This window comes from Vidua chalybeata, chromosome 16 (assembly GCF_026979565.1).
Source record: "Vidua chalybeata isolate OUT-0048 chromosome 16, bVidCha1 merged haplotype, whole genome shotgun sequence".
NCBI classification, from domain to species: domain Eukaryota; kingdom Metazoa; phylum Chordata; class Aves; order Passeriformes; family Viduidae; genus Vidua; species Vidua chalybeata.
Window position 1 is genome coordinate 5,235,884 of NC_071545.1, and position 20,983 is coordinate 5,256,866.

Consider the following 20,983-nt stretch of genomic DNA (forward strand, 5'->3'; position numbering starts at 1 on the left):
CGCGCCCGCCCCGCCCCGCGCGCGGCCCGCCGGGAGGGGCGGCCCCGCCGGCCGCAGCCATGGCGCCGCCGGCCTCAGCGCTCTGCCTGTTCGACGTGGATGGCACCCTCACGGCCCCGCGCCAGGCGAGTGCGGGACGGGGCTGCGAGCCCGCGGGGAGCGGGGCGGGTGGCACGCCGCGTCCCGCCCGCGGGGCCCGGCGTGCTCCGTCGTTGCGGAATGGAGGCGCTGGCCTCTGGCAAATCTGACGGCTCTGTTTTGGACCCCAGAAAATCTCGGCGGAGATGGCGGCGTTCCTGCAGCGGCTGCGGCAGAAGGTGAAGGTGGGAGTGGTGGGCGGCTCGGACATGGCCAAGATCCGCGAGCAGCTGGGCGAGGACGGTAAGGGCCGCGCTGGTGCAATCCGCGCTCAGGGGCCGCGGGGGCGCCGTGAAGGGCAAGTGGAGCTTGAACCCCGTCCATCCCCTTCTTCCCTTGCTTTTAATTGTCTTCCTGGTGGTGTTGTGTTGCACTCAGGCTGTGGGGAGCTACTAACCGGCGTTTGGAAATCGCAGCCTGTTTGCACCGTACAGCTGTCTCGAGATCAAATCAAGAGATTGTTGCTAATGTGAAATCCTGCCTTGGTGACAGAGCCTTGGGAGGGCATTTCACACTGCTGTGTGCGGTGGAGTCGTGTGCGTGACACACGTGTGGGCTGCTCAGCTGTCGAGCACTCCCTGAGGACCTGGTTTTGTTCACTGCGGGCCTACGATGCAGCGATGTACTCTTGCCTTAGTCCTTTATTCTTAATGGTCTTTACTTAATTGATGCCACTGATAACCTCCTGTAGGGCCCAGACAGCTGAGTTCGTTTGCCTTCCAAGTGGTCTCCAGTAAACAGTATCATCTTGTGTTGTGCTGAGACTCACACCTCCCAGACATCTGCTGAAGATTAGTGACACTGAGGAAACAAACCTAAAGGGCAGTCTCTGACTTGCTCTCTAGCCAGGCCATGTGCCAGGTGTTTGGTCATTCCTTTACATTTAATGCCTCTTAAGTAAAACTACAGGTAAGTCAAACGAATGACTTCACGTGATTTGAGGTGTGTGCTGATCACAGTGAGAAATGGGATTAGCATTCATCTTGTGCTTGATGCTATGCTGCTGAAACTTTTCATGCTTTAGGAGCTAATGTTTGCTGTATTTTAACCAGTTCAACATTTAAGACAATTCTGCATTAAGCATTGAGGGGAAATGATGAGTTATTGTCTTTTTGCTTGTTTGCAGTGATTGAAAAATATGACTATGTGTTCTCAGAAAATGGTCTGGTAGCATACAAAGATGGGAAATTCCTGAGCAAGCAGGTAAGTGTGAAATTTCCAATAGTGAGAAAAAGAAATTTTCTAAACAAGATTTTGATTCATTTGTACAGTGTAGTCCTCTGTAATCACCCTTTCAAAGACTAAAATTGCTGCTGCTTTCATATGTTAGTCCTGTTAATGGATCATTCATTTGGCATGTAATGTTTAACCTAAGTAACGGAGAGTAAACATTTAAAAGAGATCCTGGCTGAATTTGCTGCCTTGACCAGTGGTTCCAGTTTACTGCAGGAGCAAGCTCCATTTCTTCATGCTTGGCTATAGCAGACATTAAATGCAGCTTTTTGCTTAGGACTGCTGCCTGTGGCACAGTTTCCTTCTGAAGCAGGTTCAAGTAGGAATTATATTAATGGACAGTTTGGTGTTTCAAAGTGACAGAAAAATGAGAGCCTTGAGTTAGTACCCTGTGAGCATCAGCTGATGTTACTGATTGAAGGCATGTTTGTTTCTCTGTGGTATTAACCATGCCTGATTACCCAATGTCTGTGTTTTCCATGTGACTTGCTTTTAGAATCTCAAATTCTGGACCCTTGGTTGAATGGTGTTTGTTTTGTTAGAGCATTCAGGGCCACCTGGGCGAGGACATCCTTCAAGATGTCATCAACTACTGCCTGAGTTACATTGCAAAGGTTAAACTGCCAAAGAAGAGGTATGTGCACACAGACATCTCAGTGTGGCCCTGTTCTCCATAGGGCATATAAAGCTCAGCTTGGGGTGCTCAGCAAAAAAAAAAAAAAAAAAAAGAGTAATTTCTGCTTGGGGAACAGCACTGTGTGTGTGAAACAGAGCTCTGTCCATGCATACAAAGACAAGTTCCCAGCTGGAGCACAGGGCTTGAAATACTGATTTGGCACTTTTATGTCAGAGGGAAGGAGATTCACTTTTGAAGTAGGAGTGTTGCCTTGCCATGTTTGGAATTCAGCAGCATAGTGTTTTCCAGAGATGAGAAGTGCAGCCAGACCAGCTCTGTGTGATGTGTGAGGTGCAGCTGCTGCAGACACTGAAATGTGCCAGGTGAGGCAGGGCAGGACACTGCCCACATTGCTGTGAATTCTGCAGCTTCACCCCACACTGACAGCCTGGCCTGTCAGGCTCTGAGCTTGATGGGATGCTCCAGTCACACTTGTTAAACCAAATGGTACTTTTAAAAGCCAGTGAGGATGATGAGGAGGTTGCCATATTCAAAGTCCAGAAGACTTACTGGTGCCAGAGGTACCTGCATGTAGTGAGGCAGGTGATTCTCACTGCCTTTAGAATTAAATGGAAATTTATTGTGATTTTTAGTGTTTGGAGCAATTTTCTCATCTATTTTCTGTCTTGTTATCAATTCCCTTGCAGAGGCACTTTCATCGAGTTCCGAAATGGGATGTTAAATGTGTCCCCCATTGGAAGGAGCTGCAGTCAGGAAGAACGACTTGAGTTCTATGAACTTGATAAAGTGAGTTACAGCTCTTGAAAAATACCTAGCTCTCCTGGAGGAGGCAATTTTAAAAACTTTTATAATCTGTACAATTTTTTTTTCCATTTTAATCCTTTCCATGTGGTTTAACTAATTTACTAATTCAGACCTCAGGAAATAGACAATGTGGTTTTTTTTTTTTTTTGTTGGAGTAGCAAGGATTACTTGCAGAAGGGTGGGTTTGGCTCATGTCTTTAATCCAATATCCAGTGTACTGAACATCCTGCTTCTATACATGGGGTTTCTAAAAAACCCTGTCCTAGGTAAAACCATACTTTCTTGGTGTCCTCTGTAGTGTAATCAGCCTGGGTCCATTCAAATCAATAAAACCATTCTTTTTTAGAGGTGGTTTTGGGTTATCTTTTCATTGGTAAATCAACACAGTTACAGCATGTAACTGTTCTTTGGTTTTGTTTTCCTTTTTCCTTAACAGAAGGAGCATATAAGAGAGAAATTTGTAGCTGATCTACAAAGAGAATTTGCAGGCAAAGGCCTCACATTTTCAATAGGTAATACTTTAAAAGAATGTCATTTAAAACATCAATTAATTTAAATTTCATTTAAGTCATACTCTCTTATGGCTGTGACATCCCATCTCATTTGTGTGACAGGTCTCTCTGGGGGTGGTTGCAAGACTGAGCCTCTTTTTCCTCTCAGGTTTTTTATTGGGACATTTTAATTGAAATCCATCAACAAAGAGAACTTCATTACTTGTCATCAGTTCATTGTCCTTTAATGTCAGTTGTGTGACTGATTCTGCTCATTTTGGAGCATATTAAATGCTTTGGATTAGTCAGAGTTGTTTCTGTGAATCAGTTTTGATCAGAACTACTCCCTCAGTGCTGTTCCAGTTGCCCTTGGTTCTTCAGCTATACCTGCATTGTGTGGGAGGAATGAAAGAATCCAAAAGCAAGTGCAAGCTTAAGGAAAAAAAAATATAATAAGGGGGAATTAATTATTGATGCATTTTTCTTTTTTACCATGTCTCCTAATACATTACCACACTCCTGCCTTTCATTATTTTTCAGAATTGCAAAGAATGGTTGGCATTAGTGCTGAAGCACTAAGGCAAAAGTGAACTGCAGTACGCTCTCCTCTCCTTTATTTTGTAAATTCCTTTTGGGCACCTGCTCTAGCTGGGAGTCATGCTCTTAGCTGTTGGTGAGGGCCAAGGGCTCAGAATTGGAACAGCTGTTGTCCTCTTAGGGTGTGCTGAAAGGGCTGATTTCTTCACTTTCCTACTCTGAAGGCCTTAGGAAGTCTTTTGCCTACGATTTTATGGCTGTACATATATCAGTGGCTGTGTTCACGTGTCCTTTCTTTCTAAAAGTAAAGAGGTTAAATGTAATTCTTTTTAAAGGTTCATTTGGATAGCAGTGAGTATTTGGGAACATGCTCAGACTTTGTTGAATGGATAAATAATCTCTGAATCACAGCTCTAATAACTGATACCCTATAAAACACTTTCTGTGCTTGCAGGACTTAACTCCAGGGTCTCACAACATTTCTGTGTTTTCTGCAAAGCTCCCTCTCCCTAAAATTTTACCCAGTTTAGTTTTTTTTTTTCACTTCCTCTCCCTTCAGAAATACATTCTTAAAATGAAACAAATCTTGGTTCCTCTCTCTTCTAGGAGGACAGATAAGCATCGATGTGTTCCCAGATGGCTGGGATAAAAGGTACTGCTTAGGAATTGTTGCCAAGGATGGATACAAGACTATTTATTTCTTTGGAGACAAGACCATGCCAGTGAGTACATTAGCTTGATACACTAATTTGAAAGCTGCTGTAGTTAAACCTCAAGGAGTGCAGATTCTAACCTTATAACCTTAGTCCTGACAAAAGCTGAAGTCAGGGCATAAACGTGTCCATGTTTACCTGGCTGCAGATGGGAAGTTTTCCTTGTTTCCTGAATTGAACACAGGGTTATTGCTTTAACAGAGGTTATTTTAAAATTTTACTTCTGTAATTCTGTTAAACACCTAGGTGACATGACTGTGTGAAACTGATTGTCCTGCCTGCTCAGTGTAGATTGATTTTTTTGTTGGCTGGTGTTTATTAAACATATTTATTTCTGGTCTTATTTACCACTGTGCCTTTGCTCACTACTCTGTCTGTCTCCACCCTGGGGAACTGAACAGAGTCCCTTGTCCCTCATCATGGGGCAGATCTCTGCAGGGCAATTCAGAGGCTTTTAAAAATCCTGAACAGAGACCTGACAAGAGCTTGTGAGGGCACTGGCAAGCACAAGGACTTGCTTGAAATTAAAGCTGTCTGAATATGGCCCAAGGACAGTGTCAGGCTAAGTTTTTTAAGAAAGGGCTTGGTTTGATAAGAACTCACAGTTATAAAACTCTTTAAATTACACAGGACTTTATAAATTTTAAGATAAAGTTTTTAAGAAAAAGACAAGCTTGAAATTAAAGTTTTCTTCCCCAGACATCAGCTGCAAAAGTAATCACCTGTCCCTCTGGCACAGAGCTTACAGACAGTTCATTTTAGACCCTCTAAGTGGCAGTGCAGCATTTCCAGAGAGTTGAAGTACTGTTAGCTGATGCTGACCCCGTGGAAGCAGTGTGGAAAACAGAAATTTGGGAATGAAGCTATGGATGGATTTTGGGGATTTGTGCTCATACAGGGGCAGTGCTGTTGTTCACTGAGCTTAATCCCTGCAGGCCTTTGGAAAAAGTCAATTTTTCCCCTGTTTGCTTTCATGTGTCCCTTTTTGTGACTATGCTTTATGTTAAATAAAAATAAATCATCTTCTGCTTCCAGGGAGGGAATGACTATGAAATTTTCACAGACTCCAGAACAGAAGGCCACAGTGTCACATCCCCACAGGATACAAGAAGAATCTGTGAAGAGCTATTTTTTAAATAAAAGACTTCCAGAATTCACACTTCCAAGATGGTTAAAACAGCAAAATAACTTGAAACATCATCTTCATTCTGAATTGGTTTTTTGTAATTGGTCATGAATAGCAGGTGCTTTGCAGGTCAGTCATTACTAAAGGGAAATGTTTTAATTGAAGGCCCCTTGCTGACTGGGGGAACACAGCAGAGCTCGTTTAGCACCACCCTTTCAGTTTCCAATCACATAAATTGGTTGTGGGGTTTGGGTTGGGTTATATTTTGGGTTGGTTTTTAAGATCCCTATAAACTTCCTTACCTAATTAATTACAATTTAGGGAGGGAAGGGAAGGCATAATCTGCCTCTAGTTGATTAATGGTCTCAAAATTGGCCTGAAAGGCTTAATCCCTAGTATTTTTATGTTGAGGCAGCTTTTTAAAATATGCAGTTGGGTTTTTTTTAAATACTTAGCATGTGCTATATTAATTAACATGAATTATAAGACAGTTCTTGTCTAAAACTGGAAGATGAGTAAAAGGGAATGGTTTTATTTCTTCCTGGGATCGGGAAAATGGCACTGAACCAGAAGTCCCTGACTGCCATCCCTAGGAATGCTGGACCAGCTGGTGCCAAAGTTCCCTCTTCAGGATGAATGTGGTCAAAGGCACAAGTCAGGTCATGGTACCTACGTTCTGTGCAGGCCAAATCTAAAAAATCATTTGTAAAAATTAATTAAAATAACTTCAGCACATTAGCAAAATATATTTCTGTCACTTTCTGATCATTTTCTGAGATTCCTGGTTAAGGCATACTACAAAAATGACCTAAATTATGTTTCTATTAAAATTCAAGTCAATGCCTGACAGTCTGTGTAACTGTTAATATTACTTTTCTCATCTGGCATAAGGAAAGTAATCTTGAGTATAAACGGTTTGACTTAGTAAAGGACAATAAAATCTGATTTTATCATGAAAAAATACTGTTTTGATTTGTCATTTTGGTAAATAAAATACTTGAAGCAGACCTGTTGCGTGCTGCCTGTCTGTAGAAAGAAATGAGTTACTTGAATCTTTCCAGTTCCAGGATCATGGGATACTTGCACAGTAAAAAAGCAGAGAACAGAATCTTTGTGTACCACCTGAAATCCCCAAAAGGGCTTACAAATACAGAGGGGGAGCTGCAATGCACCTCGTGCACCAAAACTGTTTTGTCTTCTAGCACACTTCTTCCCTAGCTAACTCCTGTTTTAATGGGAGCTGACTTAGGAGCAGGACCATGCCTTGTGTATGGATGCTCTTTAAAGACAGACAATTTAAGAGCTGCTGCGTTCATTGCTTTCAGCCCCAAACACAACATTTCTGACTGCTCTGTCTTGGGAGCCTCCTCTGGCATGTGCTGGCCTTGTTATTTCCTAATTGTTCTGCTAACTGCACTCAGTGGCTGTGAAAACATTTCCTTAAATAAAACTTCAGTCACCACACAGGAGTGCATGTGAAGGCACCTGCATTCTCCCCTTCTTTAAAGCTGATCCTCTTCAGCACCAGCTACCCAGGGAGCAGACTGGAAACACATTAAAGCTCTGAAATGGTTGCATTTATTGTAAAGAAAGCAGGAGCTGATATTCCAACAAGCTGCACAGTGATAAACCCACCACTACCAAGGCTCATGGGTCATAAAAAACAAAACCAAACCCAAACCCCCAGTACACCAAGGTGTAACACAGGCACAGCTAAGGGAAAGCAAGCCAGCACAGCAGTTCCTGTCCCCACATCACACCTGGGAACAGATCAGCTGCTGTGAAAGGCTCAGGCCACATCCTGACAGCGAGCACCTCTTGGTGAAGCTCCAAATACACAACTGAAGCTGCACTGGTTTATACAACTAACAAGACTTGTGCCTCTTTTTTTTTTTTTTCTTTTTTTATTTGCAAAGTCAATAAAAATCCACTGTTAGGAAAATAACAGAGTAAAATGCTTCATTTGAAAAAAAAAAAAAAGATGTGGAAGGCAAATAGGAACAAAACCAATTTAGTAACACTACAACTACACAAAGAGTCTGGGGAAGGGTGGCCCTATCACATCCTACCAAGTGAGTTTGCCGGGGTGACAGATGCAGAATTTACTTCACCAAGACAGCTGAGCCTGCTGAGGAACTCACACAGTATTTCATGCACAGGCACCTGGGCAGCACACACCTGCTGTGCAGCAGTGCAGGCGTCCTGCCTGCCCCCTGGCACACCATGGCATCAGCTGTATGCAGTCTAAAGGCAAATCTTCAGCCTTGTCAAAATTCAGACACGCTCAGAGGCTATGAAGTATCCACTACTCTACAGTTTTTTACCACTTTACCTTGAAGCAAATTTAAATTTGGGATGGATTTTTTTTTTTTTTTAATACTGGCCTATAAAATCTGTTGCTAATCAACCATCAAGGCACCTAAGTAAATTCACAAACCCCAGCTTTACCAGTACAACACAGTTTCCACACCGTGCAGCCACACCATTTGCAGTGGTGCACCTGATGGGCACTGGAGCATAACCACCTGATGGAGATTTTCCACCCTGTGGCAGCTACTGTGTTTGTGAACTTCCTTCCATGAGGAAAACAAACCAACAATGAACACCTCTGTCTGTCAGGCCAAGGCATTCAGGCACTGTTATCAGCAAGAAAGGTACTGCAGCTCTGGAAGAGCAGCCCAAGGGAACACAGGGCTCACCCAGCACCAGAGTTGTGCTGGACCCTCTGCACTAGTGGAGCTCACCATGAAATCTCTCCCCCCTTCCCCTGGGCATTTCCTGGAATCAGTTCACAAGACAAAAGAAAACCCAAACCTCCCCTCCTCCACCAAGCACACAAACTAGGTCTCTTTAAATACACTTCTTGTAAACACATTACGCTAGATATTTTTTCATTAGCATTTGAATTGCCTTTTTTTTTTTTTTTTTAATCAGGCCAGCTGTAAAAAAATGGTAATTTTGGCCTGCTTCTGCTTTATTAACAATGCAGTATTTCCTCACACACAATATTCTTCAGCCAGGTCCTGCAGCCAGCTGTCGAGCAGAGCCCACGCCGGCAGCAGCCACGCTCCAGGGGACACCTCAGGAGCTGATGACATGCCCCGACCACGTCTCGTGCTTGGTGCCCGGGGCCAGGTGAGTGATCACCACCTCCACTGCCTGCAGCTTCTCGTTCTTGGGAGGGATGGTGCACATCTTGTAGGTGACCTCGTCGCCTGCCACGGGAACGTACTCGCCTTCAATGCTGTGGAAGGAAGCTCCAGTCAGTCATGAATCACATAAACACTCGTTCTCTTTTGCAGCTTCCTGAATTTTTTATCATAACTGTTATCTTAGATGCTCAAAGTACTTCAGGGATTTTATAGAGCCTGTCATCTGTCAAAGTCTGAGGCTGATTTTGGTTGTCTTACAGTGAAATCCTATGAAAATACTATAAACACCACCCTCACCCTAAAAAAAATCAACCAACCACAAGAAGTAAAAAATAAATCCCAGTAAAACCCATAAAAATCCCACTCTAATCTGTCTTGCAGAATACTCAGGTGAGCTCAGGCTTGGATTGAGAGCTGTGCACCAACACCTCACTTGCAATAGCACTAGAGGGCAGGGCTGCCACTGGCTGGCACTTTGGGATGCAGTTTTTAAACTAAAGTTGATCTCTTTTTGGTTGGTTTTTTTCCCCCTTCTCACTTAAGCTTTTGAAGTTTCAGTTGTTTTTGGTTTTTTTTTTCATTTTTTTCTTAAAAAGAATTGTACCATGTAATGACAAGATTTTTACCTTAAGGTTACTCCACCATAACACAGTTTGTGGAAGAAAGAAAAAAAGAGCCCAAGTGAGATATGGTATCAAATATTTCAAAATTACTTGCTGTGAGAAAAGAGTTCTGCTACCCTGATGTGTTAGCCTGCAGAAACACTCACCCAGCACTCAGGGAGATTTCCAGGAGGCTCCTAGCTGGCCTCCCCCAGAGTGATGCCAGGGGATGCTGCAAGACCTGCACTGTGCATTTGCTGCTGCACGTGTTTGGAATCACTGGGAGATGCCAGAAGAGCTTCACTTTCTGCTCAGAACAAGGTGCTGATGAAACAGAGATCTGCAAACAGCCCTCCTCACCTCCACCCTGTGTTTGAGATCAGAGCTTTGTAATAAAAATCCCAGCACGTGCCACTGACCACTGGCAGATTCCTCCCTCCTGCATTGCCATGAGGTCTGACAGTAGGGAAGATGCCACTTCCCCTCTAAATGTACCTTACACCAGCCCGTGCTCAGCTTCCCCTGCCCTGACAGCCTAGGCTCTGCATGTCTCAGTGAAGGTTCTCAGTGTTTCTCAGCAGTGTCTGTATTTGGGAAGAGATCAACACTAATAACAAATTCTACTGGATGCCTAATTGGTGAGACTTGCTTGTGAACTCCTGTTACACTGGAGTCCAGATTTGGGTCCAGGAAAGAAAAAAAAGTGGTCTAGGTCAGAAGTTTGTAGTGCACGACTGAATTTGGTATTTGCCTTCTCTGAGAGCACACTGGGAGCATGCTCACCCCACCCAGGAATTTCACCCCATGTTTTGTTAATAGCAGGGATCTCAGATTTTAGCAGTGCCCTTTATATCCACTCTCATTTTGTGACCCATTAACCTCAGGGCTTTTCTATTGCAGGAAAGGCTGGCAGGACTGATAGGAGGTAAATACACTGGCCCCTACTGCCAGTCCTAACCTCACATCAGAATTTGCTTCTCCTCACAGTTCTGCAAAACTCCAGCTCCATCTCCAGCACTGCCTCTCCCCAGCCCTTCCCCTTTTGAGGGCTCCTGTCTGACCCCTGCACTGCAAGTGCAGCTCAGGGAGCTGTGCCAGGCTGTGCTGAAGCAGCAGCAGCCCATACCCAGACAGGACAGGGTAACCAAGGGAAGCTAAAAATGGCCCCTAAATCAAGACTTCTCCCATGGGAAATTCAAAAGAAAAGCCATTGTTTGCTAGCTGATTGTATCAGCACGATATTGAAAATGCTGCTGTATCTAAATATGAATCTAAAACCTGCTATGAGGAGTTAAAGGCATTCCCAAGGCCTGGGTTTTGAAATGTTTGAGGGAATAAAGTCCTTCAAACTTTATTTCCCTGGAAATACCTCTACTCCAGAGCTGCCCCTGACTGTGGCAATCAGACCCAGGAGGGCATGTCCTAAGCTGACCCCTTCAGAGCAGTGCCTGGGAAAATGGGAGTAAATTGAAGGCAGAAGAAATATTTACAGAAAAATCAAGATAAAGCCTCCTTCATCAGACCTGACAGCCCTTTCCAACCCACGCAGGCTGATCCAACTGACCTTTATTTACTTCCAAAGTCTCCAGCCACCCTGTCAGCCCAGCCAGTACCACACCAGACAGGCTCTGTTCAAGCTCCCACATCTGACCTTTGCTTTGTCCTCCCCAGTCACTGCCTGCATTTGTGCTCCACTTCCCCCAGTTCCAACAAGTTTAAGATCCTCTCAGGTGTGAAGGGATTGCACATCCAACCCTTACTTGTCCTTCCAGGAGCACAAACTAATTTACCTTTTCTAGTGCCAAAGGAATTTGCCACCAAAGACCAGAAGTTTACCCTGACCTTGAAGCAGTTTTGCAGCAAGGATGTACTGGAACCTGATGAGGGGACACAAAGCCCCGAGAGACACAGGAGAGAGCTGAAAGACTCAAACCAGAAGTGAAAATAAAAATGGTATATATAAAAAAAAATTACATCACCTTTCCTACTTAAACCTCTTGAATCTCTTGGTCTTTTGTTGCAAAACAAAACTAAAGCAGCATCTCCCCTTGGTGCTCCAGCACCCACTGCAGAGCCCCAGGCCCCTGCAGGGAGCAGGAACTCGTCACCACTGCACCCAACCAAACGGATGCCCTGCCCAGGAAGGGATCTCAGGTTTGGCTGAAACATCTTTAAAAAAAAAAAAAAAACAGGAACCTTACATGGTTTTTTAAAACCTCCTGTAAAACAGGATAAGCCACGGTTAGTAAAATAAACGTTTGGAATCTGCAAAAGTAGGTAAATATGGTTAATGCAAAAGGAAAGTGGATTCGCAGTCTCCTGAAGCACCAATACAAAAAAGCTTTAAGCTCCTGAAAAATGGAGGTAAATTAGGTATCACTGGAATATTCAAAATCAAGTGAGGAAGAAGTACAGCTTGAGCATTAAAAAGGACGGATGTTTTGTTAGGGTATGTTTTGTTTTAAATGCAAATATGAATATGTACCTGGGCAGGTTCTGGTAAGAGGTGTGTTGCAGGTACACTGGTAACAAAGTGATTCTGCTTTTCCAAGAAATAAGACCAAGTGAATAGGTACACACAGAGAACATGGCTAATGCAGCCCACCCTGCAGGGAGAGGAGGAGCAAAGGCCCAGGCTGCAGGGCACACTCAGCTGTCACTGAAAGCCACCACGGCCCTCAGGCCTTGGGAGGTCAGTGTTTGGGGCACTGCCTGTGTTAGCCCCTGGTCTGCCAAGGAAAAAGAAATAAACCAAAATATTTGCTGACCCACTCTTATGCTGAATCATGAGGTTAAATACTCATGTTCCTTCTACTGAACAGATCAGATTGTCCCAGAATCTGCAGAGCCCTATGCATTACCCACACCAGACAGGTGCACTTTTCTCTGCTAGAGAGCATTTCTTGCAGGGCTGAGCATTATGCTGACAGCATCAGATCCTTTCTGGGTTTCACTGCTTATCCAAGCTGACACTACAAGTGACTGGAGCTTGTGATAAAACCTCATTCCACCCCAGGACAACTTCATCTGATCCCTACTTGCTGTCTTTCCTCACTTGTTGAGGTGACCCTACCCCACCAAGGCCAGGCCTGTCCTTGCACAGCTGTGTATAAAGGTTGTGGCCACACAAACATCTCCAATTTCATTTTCTGCTTTTGGCCTTTAAACTTTCCTCCCACAGATCAGATATTCTTTTGTCTCCTGCAGGTTTGTGATCACTAGTTACTCTTGGTGCCTAACAAATATGAGATCATTAGCTCATTGCCCCCAGTGCACACAAAAAGCAAGAGGACAAAGGTCCTGGTGAACAGTGTCCCCTGGGCAGTGTTTGCCACAAAAAGCTGCTTCTGGGACAGACACAGACTTACTGCAGCCCTGCTATCACAACATGCGATGCTTGGAAGGAGAAACAAACAACATCCAGATTGTGCAGTGCTTGTGGTGGCATCCAGAAAGAACAATGTGATGGCACTCGAGAGGGGTGAGATGGTGGCAGTGGGAGCAGAGCCCTACACAGAGCTGGGGGAAATCCTCCAGCAGGAGGCAAGACTCAAGCACTGGGCAGGAAATGAGCTGGAAAAGATCAGAGAGAGTGAACAGAGTTCTTGGGACAGACTCAGCCTACAACAGACATTCTGTACACAATGTAAGTTACCTGGAAAATTTGATAAAGGAAGTTAAAAGTGGACTTTTTTGATGTTACATATTGATTAAATAATTTTAGATCTGTATTTTTTACTTTCACCTTCCATATATATTAAATGTTGATCTAGAGGAATGTGGAGGTTTCCACTGCTATTTGAGGTATTGGAGTGCACTTTCAATTCAAAATAATGAATATCTACATACCCAGGAATCTTAAGACACTTCAACAACTTCAAATTCAAGCTAAAAATAGGAAATGCTTCCCTGATGTTACAGTCAGAGAGAGACACAATAGAGTGAGTTTTAGATTATCCAGCAACTCCCATTTCCCAGCTCAGTGCCAGCCTGGTGTGGTGGAGCATTTTATCCTGCACTATTTTTAGGGAACTGGGAGGTTATTAGGAAATTACCTAAATAAGGAATGTTCTAGTTCTTCCTTCTCACAGCTGCTATTCATATTCCAGGATTCTAGTTAAACCTCTTGGGACAAAGCCAAAGTCACGTGGAAACATTTTGGAGCAAGAGATTTCAGTGATTTCCGAGCCTTGCTGGTCACCAAGCCTGCCATGGATGACACCATGGAGCACTTCCATGGCCTCTGTTACCTCCTGGGCTTCTTGAAGTTCATTTAACACCTCAACATTTGTCTCAAGAAACCTGTAGTGTTTTTAGCAGCAAGTTACAACAGAATAATGAACCACTGTGAGTTACTAATCCCAAATGCTCTCCCATGCATTCCCTGTGCAAGCCAAGGGCCCCAGCACCCACCACAAAGCCAGCAGTGACCTCAGGGAGCTGGCTGCCAGGAGCAGGGCTGCCTCTCGCCACCAGTCACACTTGTGGCTGGGAGAGACAAGTGTAAAGAGGCTCAGGCACTGAAGAATCCCAGCAGTTAATATCCAAGGTCTCTGAGCTGTTGCAGAGAAAACTTCCCAGGAGCTGCACTTCTCTCCCAGTGGATGGATGCACCATCCTCTTGCCCAGTTCTCCACTGGGCCATGGTGTTTGAATCCCCATGCAGGGATAGTTATGGCTCCAAATCTACTTCCAGCAGCTAATTCAAGTCCAGGCAGCACAGACACCCCGTGAGGAAGGAACAGGAGCGAGCTTTCCAGTCAAAGACAAAGAAGACAGCTGTCCCTGCAGACAGCAGCCTGGATCCCGTCACAATCCCACCTGCTGTGTGCATCTGGGATCCAAAGCTGGGGCAGCCACATCCTGTGCCCACTGAGCACAGAGCCCTCATCCTCCAGCAGCCACTGCCTGCAGTGCCAGCCTTGGCTCTCACCTATTACAGCTTGGATCCTTTAGAGGAAGATTCTGGGAAGATTCTCTGCAATAATGACCACGGCAACTTGACCCTCCTGCATGCACCACTGCAAAGTGAGTTTTCTGAGCCAACTGGGGGTTGGATAACCCTTAGGAAAAAGATTATCCATGCTCTATTAATTTCCAAACCCCTCTCAAGAAAGATCTGGAACCTGCTGCCTCTCCTTCCTGCCCCAGATAATCGACTTATTTCAGACACTTCACCCTGCAGCAAAGCATCAGAAAGGGAGCACATGAGGAAGGATGTGTGCTGTCCAAAGCACCTAAGTCATCCACTATTTTGAAGGCAATTAGAAAGCTGAGATTTGGCTTCCCAGCACCCCAGAGCAGTTGGTTGCAATCAGCAGAAACTGTTCTGCTGGTAGTTCACAGAAAAGCCAGAGACGTTTGTTCTCTCAGCTCAGATGCAGCTCTCAGATAATTTAGAACTACCAGGTAATTTCCAACCCATATTGTTCCACTCCACCAGAGCAACAGCACCACAGAGAAGCCAGGAGATGTGGCACTAATGCTTTGCACCAAACAGTGATCTGGCAGGAAATCAGAGGAAAGGAAGGAGCACGAAAGGGTGATCTCTCCATGGACACAAGTAGCTCAGAGCCAGCTCCTCGGTGCAGCAGGGACACAGCTGGGTTCTCCCCGCAGGAAGATGCAGCTGACAGAACATCTCCAGCATAGCCAGCAGCTGGAATGCAGCAGCAGAAGGGACCATCCCCACCTGGGAGCCCAGCCAGAGCCCTCAAGTGTTCAGACACTGGAGGCAAAACCTGAGATCACACAACGGAGAAGTAAAGCACAGAAAACACAGGATGTCCCCGGGGACCCAGGGGTGCTGTGTGCCAGTGTCCCTGGGGAAGCACAGCATCAATTCTCCAGAGCCATCACTACCCACAGGATCAGGAATCCAGCCTGAAGGACAGCCTGCAGGCCTCTCTGCAATGCAGCATTTCAGCATTTTCCCCTTCAGAGCCAAGTGCTGGCAAACTGCAGAAAACCCACAAGCACTGCACAGTTTTTCTCTCTCATTAAATATGCTACTTTTGCCAAATAAAGTCTTAAAAAAAAAACTGAGTGTGGTCATTCATCCATCACTGCTCTCTGGTGAGCCACCTCCTTGCCTTGCCCTTGCAGGTACACAGGCTTCAGGCCAAATCCCAGATAAGTGCAAAAGCCTGGAGCACAAACCAGTGTCCATTATGTGCCCACTTCCAAATGCCCTGGGGAAGCAGAAGAGTGGGTGCAGTGCTATAATGCACACACTTGATCTGCTCCCCTATCTGAAGCTGATGTGAGCCTGTGTGCACAGGCAGCACCTGGCAGGGGACATCAACAGCCAGCACTGCAGGGAGTCCCTGTCTGCTCTGGGGGAACATCCCACAGCTACAGGTGGAACAGCAAGAGGGTGAGAGGGAGGCCACCAGAGCCACTGCGTGCCAGTGACAGCCACACCAGGGAGTGTTGGGAGAGCTGACTTACTCCTAGGATGGAACACGAGCCAAGGAGGTGACATACAGGAGGATAGAGCTCTCACACTGATGCTGGAACACCACCATCCATTTGGTGACAGTGGATCATCTTACAGGCTGGTGGAAATGGAAGCATTAACAGTACATGTCTCTATTAAAAATGCAATTATGGGCTTTTTAAAAATTTCACTCCAGGCAAATGAATTTGCCTTTGCTTCCTGCTTTCCAGAGATGTTATCTGGAATTACTATCTCAGCAACTCCTCTGCCTCCATGCTTGCCAGCTAGGGGTTTATATTCACTACAGCAGCACATTTTGTGTTTGTTCTACAGAGGGGTGAAGTATGAATCTGAGAAAAACAAAACCTCATCACACCAAAGAGCCATGACATTTCCCCAGCACAACTATTTATACCAAGTTGAGAACTGTCTCCAGTAAGCACAAGGAAACAGGACTCACTTGTACCCAATCAGTTAAAAAAGAGAAGAGGCTCCACACAAGTGTTATCAAACACCAAAAGAAATCATCTCTGCAGCCTTCAGAGCCACTCATTAAAACAAAGCCAGGCAGACAAAAAGCACCTTTCAAAGCCTGTGCTGCCATCCAGCCAGACCCTGACAGGCTGCAGAACTGGGCAGAGAGCAGCTCCTGAGGTTCAGCAAAGGCCAGGGTCCTGCAGGTAGGGAGGGATAACCCCAAGCACCAGAACAGGCTGGGGCTGACCCACTGGAGAGCAGCTCTGCAGGGAAGGACCTTGGGGTACTGGTGGGTGACAAGCTGACCACGAGCCAGCAGTGTGCCCTGGGGGCCAGGAGGACCAGTGGGACCCTGGGATGCTCTGGGAGGAGTGTGGCCAGCAGGGCAGGGAGGTGACCCTGCCCTCTGCTCAGTCCTACTGAGGCACCTCTGCAGTGCTGTGTCCATGTCTGGGCTCCTCAGCAGAATGACAAGGAGCTACCAGAGAGAGCCCAGCAGAGGCCACAAAGATGGTGAGGGGTCTGCAGCATCTCCTGCGAGGAGAAACTGCAGGAGCTGGGCCCGTTTGGAGAAGAGAGGACTGAGAGGGGATCTCATTAGATTTAATGAACTCAAAGGCAGTTGCCAAGAGAATGGTGCCAGGCTCTCTCCAGTGGTGCCCAGCAACAGGACAAGGAGCAATGGCCATAAACCAAACACAAGAAGTTCCACCTCATCATGAGGAAGAAATTCTTTATGTTGAAGGTGACTGGATTTGCCCAGGGAGGGGATGAACTCCAGGGGATGAATTGTCTGGAGACATTCCAAACCCACCTGGATGCATTCCTGTGTACCCTGCTCTAGCTGACCCTGCCTTGGCAGGGGCATTGGACTAGATGTTCTCCACAGGTTCCTTCCAATCCTAACAGTTCTGTGATCCCATATTTCTACCCACATCTCATAAGTCCAACTCAATAAAGCAGCTTTGGTGCAAGTTCCACTCATAAAACATGTCTACATGTCCACATTCATGCACAGATACATAGAAAAACATCAAGCGAAGCTTTTGAATGCCACATACATTTGACTTTGTTTTTGGGCTAATGCTCACTTATAGAAAGGAAATGCCAGCCTAAGTGTTGTTATTATCTTATAAAAAATAAAGAAACTTACATGAAACAGACAACCCATCCTATGGAAGACATTTTCACTAAAGTGTAACCTCACAGCTCCTCAAAGCTTAGGGAAGAAAATAATTTAATTCCTCAAATTAAATGTTTATGTTGAAAATTATAATAATCTGCAAGACAGGCAGCTGGTCCCTATGCTTAAAACCTTCACTAATCATCATAGCTTAGTGATGAGCACAGAGGAACAGTCTATCCTGGTGAATCCAAACTGGCATAACCATTTTATCCAAGCTCCTGAAACCCCAGCTTTTGGGAAGAATTCGGGAGAAACAATCCGCTTTCATTCCAGGAGAAGATGCCTGTATCACACTGAGACAGTGAACGGGCTAACACCTCTCTCACATTCAGATTTAACTGAATAAATAGATAGAAAAGAATCACTTGATAAACATGAGGAGGATCTCAAAACTCACGCTGTGCAAACCAGAGTCACTGCAGTTGCCTGAGCCACAGGCCTGGTTACAGAATGCTGCCACAAAAAGCAATTCCAGTTAACAAAGAGCAATCTATCAAATTCACTGGGAAATAAACTGAAATGAAAGGCATTACTAATTCCGGTGTTGCCTTCCATCAGAATTAAGACAGTGATACCATCACCCTCCAGCACTAAAAGCTGTTTCCAGCAACTCAAATATACTCCGAGTAATTAAAGAACACAATGTGCTGAAACCTTCAGTGCTTCAATAATAGCACTTTTCACTAACAGGTTGAGGCAGAAACATCAGCTATTTTTGAACTGAAGCTCTGAGACAGAACCTACATGTGAAACATTTAAAACAGTGGCCCATTCCTGGTACAATAGAAAAACTGCTGTTGACTTCAAGAGAGCATAATTGACCTAGAGAAGCTGTAAAAACACAAAACACTTCAGTCCTACAAAATCCATATGAACTGACCTTGTAAGATGCTTCTGAAAGAGCAAGGAAAAGAGTCTTTGAACACACAAAGTTTCTGCAAGAAGAAGGGCATGGTTTGCCTGCTGTGGAGATGGGAGAAGTGGAGGCTCATGTTGAAAGCCAAGTTGGGTAAACACCACAAAGGGCTCAGAGCCTGTTTGTGGCAGGAGCAGGTCACCCAGGGAGGCACAGGACCCTCAGCACTGGAACTGCCAACCATGGGTTGGGCAAAGCCTCTGCCAGAAAGGCACAGGTGCCTCCCAGCAGTGGATGGGGTACAGGAGGTGCCCTCCAGCCTTGTCCTGCTGCCCCGCAGGGACAGCACAGTGCTCTGCAGCACAGCACGTGGAGCCTGCTCCAGGAGTGAGCGCTGCACTGAAATGACACGGCTGAGAGCAAAGAGCCAGGCTGGTCCCGTGGCTGGGCTGTGTCTGAGGGGCCAGAGCCTCTCACCCCCTGCCCACAGAGCAGTTCTGCCCCTCTCCAGAGGGAGCAGTTCTCCCCTGCTCCAGCTTCCCCAGACAAGGGTGGTGCGAGGGCACGGCTGGGCGAGGCTGGCGGAGCAGAGAACCTCCTGCATCAGCCAAACAAACACACTGAGAACACCTCCAGAAATGTGGCTGGCCATAAACTTTAACAACCTTTTGACTCATTCAGTGATGCTTTAGGGTGGAGGCAGGGGTGGTAGGAAGAGAAGGGCAGCACAGCACACTGAGGGCACGGTTACTCCAATGCAGTTTATTGATGGCTCCCAGTCAAAGCAGCCTGGGAGCAGATGGGATCAATACGCCAACAGCAGAGCCCACGGGAGGGGACTCCTGCCACAGGGGCCTCGCACAGAGCACCAAAAATCACAGCACACAAAGTTATTTCTGTCATGTCACTTGGGACCTCAGCATAGGAGACATATGGGAGTCTTAAACAGGGAAACAGAAAAACCATCTCTGGAGTTTCTAGTGAGTGAAGGGGAACTGAGGGCAGGAGCACCTTGTGCACCCAGAATCAAGTCCAAGACAGAAAGATGTGCTGGGCCATAGGACAGGAACCTGAAAGAGCAGTTCACATTTTGTACAGACAAACAAAACAGCAACCTCAATCAAAAAGTAACCTCTGGGGTTTTAAAAGGAATCATTTCACATAACTGAAGAAAATTTTACTGAACTAATGGGAAGAGAAAATGTAGAGGGGAAAAAAAACCAGGACTGAAAATAGACAGTTCTTTAAAAGGAATTCATTAGAAGGCTGAAAATTCATGTTTCTGTGAGAAGGCTGTTGTAACTAAACCCCTGCTGATCAGTAAAACTGTATAGGTCAGACTAGATGTTCACAGTTAAATTTTTTTAATTGTGACATAGGAAATGCTATTTTTAAGTTATTCAGGAAAAGAGGAGAAATAGTGCGTTTGCATCAGACAAAAGAGAAAGGAGATATTAAATGTCACTTCCTTGGGTTCAACACAAGTCAGACCACTGAGCCTATTTGCACCCATGAGCCCTAAAAGCTTTGGGTTGTCAATGCCCATGGTGCAGTAACATTGCAGAAACCTGGAGGAAAGCCAAGTGCTCCTTCTCCAAGGACACGTGCTGCACACGCAACCAGGAAAGACAGCTGGGTTTGGTAAGGCTTTTGTTGACTTACCACTGGATAACCACTCTGAAGAACAAATAAGGATTATACAGCTTCAGTACTGTGAATAATAGGTAAAATAAAACTGGTGGTAGATCTAGAAGAGGTTACAGGAGAATAAATATCAGTCTTAACACACACACCCCCTCAGAGACCAGGAGCCCCAACACCGGTCAACATCTCAGCCTAGGAACAAATATTAAAATTGCCCATTAAACCTTGCAGATTAGCCAATAAACACCAAGGGCAGTGCAGGCATGGGGTGTGCTGGGCATTCCTGGCAGGCAGGGCCTGTCCCAGGGGGATGTGCTGCTCTGCAGCCAAAGCAGGAGTCGCACGTCCAGGAATCAGGAATGCAGCCACGGCTGGGAATGCCAGGCTGGATCTGGGACTGTGCCAAACTTTGACACTGCAGAGGTCACAGCAGGTAAGCAACTCTGCAAAGACTGGGGATAAATGGCTAATGAGATCATGGGATGTACAGAGAGAGAAACAGAGCAGAACTGGAGGAGATTTTATCTCCTTACACTGAAAGTGTGTGTACAGTGTATAGTCTTAGAATTATGCTTAAATTCTTCAGTCTCTTTTCTAAGTATGCTGCAAAGACTGGCTTAGACTGGAGAAAAATTCTCAGCAAGGGACTTTAAAAGCTTTATCTGCTTAGTTTATCAAAAGGTAAATTCAGAGGAGGTGGTTCTCAGTGTGTTCAGGACAAAAAGGGTTCAAGTACTAATGAACCCCTTAACAGAGAAAGCTTTAACTATAAATTGCTCACAACCTAAGCTAGATAAACTCAAGGAAGTAATAAAGTGTGACTTTTCTCAACAGTAAAGGCAATTACCCTTTAGTTTAATAATGGTACAAGCAGTGCAAAGTAAAAGTAATGAATTCTCAGTGTTGTAAATCTTTACACTAAAACTAGACACTGCATGGAATATTTGC

The 20,983-nt window shown here is 45.4% G+C and overlaps 2 protein-coding genes across 3 annotated transcripts in view; one reads left to right on the forward strand and one right to left on the reverse strand.

Moving 5' to 3' along the window:
* Nucleotides 1-36: 36 nt before the first annotated feature.
* Nucleotides 37-6,686, forward strand: PMM2 (phosphomannomutase 2). Its single transcript, XM_053958006.1, has 8 exons — nucleotides 37-125; nucleotides 270-381; nucleotides 1,265-1,341; nucleotides 1,914-2,005; nucleotides 2,695-2,794; nucleotides 3,249-3,324; nucleotides 4,447-4,562; nucleotides 5,589-6,686. The coding sequence occupies exons 1-8, from the start codon at nucleotides 60-62 to the stop codon at nucleotides 5,691-5,693; spliced, it is 744 nt and encodes a 247-aa protein (XP_053813981.1). The 5' UTR covers nucleotides 37-59; the 3' UTR covers nucleotides 5,694-6,686.
* A 548-nt stretch (nucleotides 6,687-7,234) lies between these two features.
* The window catches only part of CARHSP1 (calcium regulated heat stable protein 1), a 34,273-nt gene continuing 20,524 nt past the window's right edge, over nucleotides 7,235-20,983 (reverse strand). For both annotated transcript variants that reach the window (XM_053958015.1, XM_053958014.1), the window contains exon 4: nucleotides 7,235-8,923. In XM_053958015.1, the coding sequence (XP_053813990.1) occupies nucleotides 8,761-8,923 (163 nt within the window). In that variant the 3' untranslated portion in view covers nucleotides 7,235-8,760. The remainder of the gene's footprint in view (nucleotides 8,924-20,983) is intronic.

What these genes read in the sequence shown, in the direction of transcription:
- PMM2 (XM_053958006.1), top strand. Translation starts at nt 60, where the DNA reads ATGGCGCCGCCGGCCTCAGCGCTCTGCCTGTTCGACGTGGATGGCACC. An exon ending in CCCTCACGGCCCCGCGCCAG is followed by an intron (nt 126 to 269) that starts GCGAGTGCGGGA and finishes TTTGGACCCCAG; the next exon opens with AAAATCTCGGCGGAGATGGC. An exon ending in GTTAAACTGCCAAAGAAGAG is followed by an intron (nt 2,006 to 2,694) that starts GTATGTGCACAC and finishes ATTCCCTTGCAG; the next exon opens with AGGCACTTTCATCGAGTTCC.